The sequence below is a fragment of the Paramormyrops kingsleyae genome, chromosome 17 (assembly GCF_048594095.1).
Source record: "Paramormyrops kingsleyae isolate MSU_618 chromosome 17, PKINGS_0.4, whole genome shotgun sequence".
Taxonomy (NCBI): Eukaryota; Metazoa; Chordata; class Actinopteri; order Osteoglossiformes; family Mormyridae; genus Paramormyrops; species Paramormyrops kingsleyae.
In genome coordinates, this window is record NC_132813.1 from 20229512 (window position 1) to 20238771 (window position 9260).

General features: G+C 47.2%; 1 protein-coding gene across 9 annotated transcripts in view; it reads left to right on the forward strand.

Moving 5' to 3' along the window:
* LOC111851327 (rho guanine nucleotide exchange factor TIAM1-like) overlaps positions 1 to 8644 on the forward strand; it is a 49681-nt gene extending 41037 nt beyond the window's left edge. For all 9 annotated transcript variants that reach the window (XM_023826135.2, XM_023826139.2, XM_023826136.2 and 6 more), the window contains 10 exons: positions 2407 to 2532; positions 2736 to 2844; positions 3385 to 3564; positions 3896 to 4014; positions 4374 to 4482; positions 4900 to 4958; positions 5311 to 5407; positions 5661 to 5748; positions 6164 to 6336; positions 6794 to 8644. In XM_023826135.2, the coding sequence (XP_023681903.2) occupies positions 2407 to 2532; positions 2736 to 2844; positions 3385 to 3564; positions 3896 to 4014; positions 4374 to 4482; positions 4900 to 4958; positions 5311 to 5407; positions 5661 to 5748; positions 6164 to 6336; positions 6794 to 7329 (1596 nt within the window). In that variant the 3' untranslated portion in view covers positions 7330 to 8644. The remainder of the gene's footprint in view (positions 1 to 2406; positions 2533 to 2735; positions 2845 to 3384; positions 3565 to 3895; positions 4015 to 4373; positions 4483 to 4899; positions 4959 to 5310; positions 5408 to 5660; positions 5749 to 6163; positions 6337 to 6793) is intronic.
* The last annotated feature ends 616 nt before the right edge of the window (positions 8645 to 9260 follow it).

A 9260-nucleotide genomic window follows, 5' to 3' on the forward strand; every position in this document is an offset into this window, starting at 1 on the left:
GACAGAGGACATGGATGGGACCCCAGGCCATCACAAGGCCGAATGAATGATTAGGTGCTTCTAAATATCTCCTGTAGTGTGTTATTCATGATTTTCTATTGCATCAATGATTGCTTGTTTAACAAATTAAAGGTCTGATGAGTTTGTAAATACTGCTTCATTTAAGGTTTATGAATGATGATATTATGATGGTACATTTTCATAGAAATATAACATATTTTAGAACAATGTATAGAAGTATGGTGTACTTTGTGAGTTTGCATCCTTTGGAGCTAGCTTCGTGTTTGTGGCGTCCCTGGCTGGGCTTCTTGTTCGGGGCATCCATGGCTGGGCTTCCTATTCGGGGCGTCCCTGGCTGGGCTTCCTATTCGGGGCGTCCCTGGCTGGGCTTCCTATTCGGGGCGTCCCTGGCTGGGCTTCCTATTCGGGGCGTCCCTGGCTGGGCTTCCGATTCGGGGCGTCCCTGGCTGGGCTTCCTATTCGGGGCGTCCCTGGCTGGGCTTCCGATTCGGGGCGTCCCTGGCTGGGCTTCCTATTCGGGGCGTCCCTGGCTGGGCTTCTATTTTGAGGCATCTCTGGCTAGGCTTCCTGTTCATGGCATCCTTGACTGGGCCTTCTGTTCAGGGCATCCCTGGCTGGGTTTGCTGTTCAGGATGTCTCTGGCTGGGCTTCCTTTTCAGGGGCATCCCTGGCTGGGCTTCCTATTCGGGGCGTCCCTGGCTGGGCTCCCTGTTTGGGGCATCCCTGGCTGGACTTCCTGTTCTGGGCCATCCTTGGCTGGGCTTCCTGTTCATGGCATCTCTGGCTGGGATTCCTGTTCTGGGTGTCCCTGGCTGGGCTTCTTGTTCGGGGCATCCATGGCTGGGCTTCCTGTTCCGGGTGTCCCTGGCTGGACTTCCTGTTCTGGGTGTCCCTGGCTGGGCTTCCTGTTCCGGGTGTCCCTGGCTGGGCTTCCTGTTCTGGGTGTCCCTGGCTGGGCTTCCTGTTCCAGGTGTGCCTGGCTGGGCTTCCTGTTCCGGGTGTCCCTGGCTGGGCTTCCTGTTTGGGGCATACCTGACTGGACTCCCTGTTCTGGGCCATCCTTGGCTGGGCTTCCTGTTCATGGCATCTCTGGCTGGGATTCCTGTTCGGGACATCCCTGGCTGGGCTTGCTCTTCAGGATATCCCTGGCTGGGTTTCTTGTTCATGGCATCCCGGGCTGGGCTTCCTGTTTGGGACATCTCTAGCTAGGTTTGCTGTTCAGGATGTCCCTGGCTGGGCTTCCTGTTTGGGTTATCCATGGCTGGACTTCCTGTTCTGGGCCATCCTTGGCTGGGCTTCCTGTTCATGGCATCTCTGGCTGGGATTCCTGTTCGGGACATCCCTGGCTGGGCTTCTTGTTCGGGGCATCCATGGCTGGGCTTCCTGTTCCGGGTGTCCCTGGCTGGGCTTCCTGTTCCGGGTGTGCCTGGCTGGGCTTCCTGTTCCGGGTGTCCCTGGCTGGGCTTCCTGTTTCTGGCATACCTGGCTGGGCCTCCTAAGATGGACCCCAGGCACACTGTCACCCTGTCCCGGATACATCCTCATGGAAGAAGGATGGAAGTCCTTAAGTAGTGCATCCTATCATGTTGTTTGAATTTTTCTGCTGTATTTGGTTATTAAAACCTAATTAAAAGCTGAGCTGTACTGAAAAGTGGTTCACATTGTGGACCAGATTTGGGAAAGGGCACCTTTAATGAACCTTTGGGAAGGACTGCAGCAGTCAGGAGTATACACATCGATCAGTTTGCGTATTATTTCAGCTGGATGTGTCGTATTGCACTGGCTGGGTGGGAGTAAACAAGTGTGTAGGGTTTGTGGCACTATGGCTATGGTGTCATGCCTTAAGGGACGAAGGACTCAAGGACAGGCATGTTGGCAAAACAGAAAAGGTTTTATTAAACTAAATGAACAGGGGTGGTAAACAAACAGGATTGCAAGTGATCTGAAATGGGGGGACTAGAAGTTAGGAAGGACACAGGCAACAGGAAGGTACATCAGTGACTGGACTGGGGAGCACAGGACTGCTCCCCAAAGCATGTATATACTGGACTGACGAGGGAGCTAATGAGAGGCACCTGGGAGTGATTAACCTGAGAGTTAAGGACGAGAGACAAGACAGACAAGTAACAGGCATGACTTGTTAGGGTCACTCTAGGAGGAGACAGGGTCAGGTGAGCATGGCGGGCAAGATATGACGTGTAACGCTTAAAAAAGGTATAAACACCATTCAATAAAGTGACATTGCAAAGAGACACGTTCCTGATGTAGCACTGGGTTTAAAGTGTTCTCTGGAACAGCCTCTTTGAGAGTCTTCTGTCATTTTGGAGCGAAGTAGGTAAAGCATAAAATGGCTGGTGAACTCCGAGTCCCCTGATGTCGTTTCAGCTGGACGTGCTGTTCGGTAACTTGGTGGAGATGGTGGAATTTCAAGTAGAATTTCTCAAGACCCTGGAAGATGGGACACGACTGGTCCCAGATCTGGAGAAGCTTGAGAGGGTAGACCAGTTTAAGGTACATCGGCTTTCCTAATGAGTCCCCTTGGACAATTGGACTGTGTTTAACATGGAAAGGACATCTGGAGCGTTGGCTACACTTGCAAGACTTTTTTTGGAAAGGGAGGTGATTTTTGAAATGCTCCTCCTAATCGTTTGGCTAACAGGACACCGTTTAGGATTCCCTTGGCTGCAGGTGAGCATCTTCCCTTCTGTTTACAGAAAGTCCTTTTCTCGCTTGGCGGCTCGTTCCTGTACTACGCGGACCGCTTCAAGATCTACAGCGCCTTCTGCGCCAGCCACACGAAGGTCCCCAAGGTCCTGGTCAAAGGTAACTCGTGTATCATTTCCCTGCTACAGAGTATGTGCCCTTAATATATCATATGAAGTCTAAATCCCTTTTTCCTAGACAGATTGAAGTTTGAAGCCTATCATGAGGACTGTGTTTTACTGCAGTTCAGGAAGTTAATAGAAATGAATTGATCTGTTTGAGTAGCTTTAGGCAGTATTAAGCAGAGGTATTGCTCTGTTAATAGGAGCTTTACTTACACAAAATGTTCTGAGGGCAGAATTAAAAATGATTGGTTTAGAGAGATAACCAATCAGATTGTAGCAGAGGTGAGTCCAAGCAACTAGCGGAGGTGGGACCAACCAATCAGATGTCTTGGTTCGCCTCCTCTAGTTGCTTGGACCCACCTTCTGCAATCTAATTTGTTAACTCTCTGAATTAATCATTTTTTTGTTCTGCCCTCAGAACATTTTTGTGCAAGTAAAACTCCTAAAACAAGCTATTGCTCAGCACAGTGCTGCTGAAATCGGTTTTGTAATAGATAGATGCCAGATGACCATTTTGCTGTCTGTGTCCCCCCAGCAAAGACAGACCCCGATTTCAAGGCCTTTCTGGACGCTCGGAACCCCAGGCAGCAGCACTCATCCACCCTGGAATCGTATCTCATCAAGCCCATCCAGCGAGTACTGAAGTACCCACTTCTCCTGAAGGAGCTCTACTCCCTGACAGACCCAGACAGCGAGGAGCACTACCACCTGGACGGTGGGGTGGTGGGACCTCTGCATGTTTGGGGACGTGTGTGTGGGCAGAACCTCCCTGTTTGTTTGGGCTTCTCTTAACACCGTGCTCTGCTGTGCCCCGCACTTTACGTTTGTTTACGTTTGTTTGTACTGATGAATATGAATGTGTTCTTGGCTGTCCTTGCATTTGATAGAGAAAAAAAAATCGATATCCTCTCAACATGGCAGACGTGTGTGTTGCTATGGATACATCTCCACGGCACCTGCACCTGCCATGTTAGATTTGTAACACTGGTGTTGGGGAGGGGGTGTGGTGATTGAGAATGAATTTGTGGATATTTGCTTTTCTGCAGTGGCCATGAAAGCCATGAACAAGGTGGCCAGCCACATAAACGAGATGCAGAAGATCCACGAGGAGTACGGGGCCGTGTTCGACCAGCTCATCACTGACCAGGCTGCTGACAAGAAGGAGGTGAGGCCAAGCCGCTGTCTCAGCTGCCAGAAGCTCATTGGCTTTTCCTTACATTTTCCTTGCGTCTTCCACCCATGTACAGATATTAAGACTCTTTATTGCACTTTGTGATAGTTACATAGTTAGAAGGTTAAATATCTCATCTCAGCTTTATCATGAAGTTATTCGTGTTCTGGGATGGTGCAGCCTCTCATTGAATATTGAGAAACACACGCCACACTAGCTGTGCAGTTCCCCCTTGTGCCTGCAGGTGGCGATACACTCTGTGGGCCCTAACCCTGACCCTATAGCAACTGTACCCAAACACGCTGGCCTACATGTGCTCGCTGTCCCCTCAAAGTCACTTTGTGCCTCTGCAGGTGGCTGACCTGTCCATGGGTGACTTGCTGCTCCACAGCACCGTGGCCTGGATTAACCCTCCAGCTTCCCTGGGAAAGTGGAAGAAAGACCCAGAATTGGCCACGTTTGGTGTGTTTGCATAAAAAAGCACTCACAGGTTGCATTGCTTTGAGGTCACTGCATATAATTGTTTCTATTAGTCTTTTATGTCGTGGTCTCTTGGTAAAAGCTCAGCTCCTGTACCGCTAATGCACAAGGCTTTGTCACTAAGACAAGCATTAATGTTAAATTAGCTACTTAGGGTTTGTGCAGCCTTGGCTTGGTGTTGATAAAGGGGGTCTGTGTGTAATGTGAAGGCTGGAGACGCTTTTCAACCTCCCTCGTGTCAGTTAATCTGTAAGGAAATGTTTCTTTAAAACACAACCTTAGAAAACTAAAGGCAGAGAGCTTCAGAAATCACTCAGAAGAGCCTGGTGTGTCGCTCTGCACTTTGGCCTCCGTCCGTTCTCTACAGCTTTGTCTCTTTCTCTCTCTCTCCCTTTTCAGTCTTCAGAACCGCCGTTGTGTTTGTGCACAAGGACTGCTCTAAGCCGAAGAAAAAAATCGTAAGTGTAGCCCTTCTACAAAAAATCGTAAGTGTAGCCCTCTTGTGTCGTATGTGCACTAACCCCATAAAGAGATCCATGTGGTGGAGCAGTACAGCACAGCTCCATAAAAGTAGGGCACTGGCCTCAGCAATCAGGAACCATCATGAAAGTGCTGGTTTTGTTCCACAACTGGGGCAGTAGGTAATGGGTAGTCCGTTTTAGCACCGCCCTCTTTCTACCATGTGTCATCATCTGCCCAATTCTGCTACACAGTAATATATACCATAACACCTCAAAGGTGTTTCAAATGCACTATGGGAAGGAGTGCCTTTCACACATGGCCATTGGCTGTCTCCTCTTCCCTCAATAGGGTGGGGCGCACCGCGGCTCCACCCTCGACGAGAAGGACCACTTCCGTTATCGTCACATGATCCCCACAGATGCCCTTCAGATCCGGTCCCTAGCAAGTATGACACCCACTGCTCCTGTGCTTCTGGTCATGGGGCTACATGCTATTTTCTCATCAGTTATCATAAAACAGAGGGTAATATCCCTCAGTGATCATCCAGAAATAAATCGCATGCCTGTGCTTTGACCACAAGTCTCCATCACCGTTAGTGTAAAGGTACATTTAGTTAACTTAACATTTCCCAAATGGAACTGGAATTCTGGTTCTGTACATTAAGTTAAGGTAACGCTTGTGGTATTGTCTCCTCGCAGACAGCGAGGGCACGGCAGTGTGTGAGATCGTCCACGTGAAGTCCGAATCCGAAGGGAGGCCTGAGAGAACCTTCCAGCTCAGCTGCAGGTCGGTAATCACCTGTCCCCACAAGTTCCCTGTAGTTTTTGCATGCTATGTGTGTTTAAAGACAGGGGTGATTATAGGATTTAAGGTGGGTCATAATAAGAGGGACCATAATTCATATAGAGGGGCCAACCAATAATATGTTTTGAATCAGTGAGTGACATAGGAGAGGGCCAATTAGCTTTCAGCTGGGGCCAGTGCACCTGTGGCCCCACCTCTGTATGCACCCCTGTTATAGAGAAATTACCGGCGCATCATTAAAGTGCCATATGAATCAGATTTCACATAGAGCCTCCAGTATCAGGTACGTTACTGATAGTTAGATGGCTAAAACTGATATATGTGATTCAGAGAAATCCCAGTAATCTGTTATTGTGCCCAATAATAACCAATCCTGCGTGACACGATGCCTTCCCAGGTCCCCGGAGAGCAAGAAGGATCTGCTGAAGATGGTGCACTCGGTGCTGCGGGACAAACAGCGCAGGCAGCTGCTAAAGACAGAGAGTCTCCCCCTCAGCCAGCAATACGTGCCCTTCGGGGGGAAGCGTCTGTGTGCCCTGAAGGGGGCGCGACCCGCCATGAACCGGGCAGGTATGGGGTCCGCTCTCCCATACCATGTGCTTGAAATAATCATTTCATAGTTATTTCTTGTTTTTGTCCCATATTGCGTTTATATAGTGTGCACATCTATATATGCAAACAGGTACAATATATATATATATATATATATATATATATATATATATGTGTGTGTGTGTGTGTGTGTGTGTGTGTGTGTGTGTATGTATATATATGTTTTGTATAGCCTTGTAAGGTACTTGCTCATTTTTGTGCACATTTCTATTATTTATGGCTTGAAAATGTGCATAAAATATTTAATTGTAGAGGTACATTGAATTTTGTATATGATTTGAGTCAGAAAATGTAGTCCAATTAGCTGAGTCACAGGTTTGGATAATGGAACGAAGTAGAATTATGTGCAATTTTAGTCATTTTAAGAGATTCGTAACATTCTGCTTGTTTTGCTTTGTGTCCATCTCCTGTGCAGTTTCTGCTCCCACTCGAACCCTTGGCCGGCGAAAGCTGGTTCGTAACCGCTTTACCATTGACACGGACATGGTGTATGATGGGGGCCCTGACAGCGATCCATCCACGGAGCCGGCCACTCCAGGCACGCCGGGGACACCCGAGACCCCCGATGGACCTGGTGAGCTGGTGCACGGGGACACAGACCGCTGGGTGGAGGAGCAGTTCGACCTGGACCGCTACGAGCAGGAACAGGAGGAGGTCAAGGAGACGGACATCCTGAGCGATGAGGACGAGTACTACACTTTGGCGCGGGGGGCCTCCTCCGAGACAGACCTGGAGGTCCCTCTGAGGGCCTTCTCCCTGGGGGAGGCTGCCTGGCACGAGGGAGAGGACGAGGGTGAGGCTGGGGATCCGGGCCTACTCGAAGACCCCGCGACAGACCAGCCAGAAAAGACCCCCGAGTGCACGCAAGACCCTGGAGCGCAGCATAGAAGAACCAGTGAGGAAGTCATATGGCTGCGGCGAGATGACTCAGAGGGACGAGTGGATACCTGAAAACATGCAAGACAGACCTGGATCCCGATGCGTCACTCAAATATCTAAACTGGTGGGAAAACAACATCGTTGGCATGCCGTTTCAGAGACCTGTACCGCAAAACACTATTCACAGCTAATGTTGCTTCCCAAAAGTATTTATTCTATAATTAAACACCCATAAAAGACCTTTGCACAATTTAAACACCCACCAAATCCTGTTTCAATAACAGCAACATAAATCACATAATTTAACTTTGTTCGCATGCCTCCATGTTGATGAGAGACGCTGATGGCAGTAATAACTAAAGGATTTGAATGTGATAAGTATTAACCACTGGCGTGGTTTGCACATGAGCCTGAGGCAGCTTACTTACTTTCCAATCATTTCCAGTTTTATATTTTAAGCCTGGGAAACTGGAGTGCATTTCCCTTAAGATCTCGTGGCTCAGACGGTTCACGTCATACTTAAGGGCTGAAGGAATTGGGCCACTGCAGCGGGGGGGCAGGAAGCGGTCAAAGAGGCGACCTTTGAGAAGCCTGAATAAAAAGTGGGATAAACTGAAGTGTTGTGTCATATTGTTTTATTATTATTATTATTATTATATTAATTCAATCAAAATGCACCAATTTATATATGTCTTGCTTACTGGAAAAGGTGTTGAACATTTCCATTTATGTTCTGTTGTAGTGCACAAACATCATGGTATTTGTATCTTCTCAGAAGGTAAGGGTTTTATTTTTTTATTATTCATTTTACCCGTCCTGTTTTACTTGAATTTTTTGGCAGTTTAAGAAGCAGGTTTTATTTGTTTTTGCCATTTGGTTGTCATGCTGCCTTTCATTTGACTTAATTTACTTTTAAAAGTTTTTATTTAATGCCGGGTATTGTTTGCAGTGCTCTTCAGTTCATCAGGCAACGTGCACGCTTTGTGTAAAGGTTAATCTGAAATATAGATGCTAGCCTTTAAAAGCTCTTCGATTAAAAATAAATGCACTTAATATCACAGTCAAATGAAGTCATCTAGCATCCTTGTAGTTGATATCATATGTATCTGGTGCCTATATTAACAGGCAAAGCAATGTTGTTTTTTAATTATTATTTTATGAATTAAACAGTAGTATTGCTTCAGAAAAATGCACAGTATATTTTGGTAAATTCTTCAGATTGTGAAGTACAATCAAGATATGAAAATTGTCTAAATCAGTGGAGCTGAAGGTTAGTTTGTTTATAAAATAAACCTCATGTTACCAAGACTTTTTAAAACCCCGTTATGTACATAGGACTGTGTCTTGATATTATATCCAATAAACTGGTTTCCTACTGTGTGTTTAATTTCTTTTCCAATGCTCAGGTTTTTACGGGTGACTCATATTGACATCAGGGCATTGCTGAGGGCAGACAACATGGGCGACCAACCGCGGGGGTGCGGGGGCAGAACGGTGAGCGAGGGAGCAGGCAGATTGTGATGCACTTCACGATTGTATGACAAAACGATGGCGGAAGGACATCAAGTTACACAACTGAGAGCATCCCAGTGAGGAAAAAGGTGTTTCGTTTGATTAACTAAAATTCTTATCTGCGGCGGTTCACAATTCATTCTGGGGAATTAGTCAAAACAGCTGAAGGTACAGCAGAAGCAGCTATCCCGGGTTTTTTAGCTGACCGCGGTTGCTGAGGCACTTCATTCTGCCAGTTATGTAGGAAAATAATCATTAGGAGGTTAAAGAAATCATGCACTGAAAGACGGATAATGTATATATAAGCATTATTCATGTATCAGTGCTCAAGCACTCATTGGGCAAATCCAGTGGATCTAACCATATACTTCAGGACAGTGGGAAGAAACACAGCTGCCAGGAGTAGGAATTGAACCCACAACCCTAGCGGTGTGATGTGTTGAGTAACATACTGAGCCAGCATAATGCCCTTGGGTATTGTTTTGGAGCAC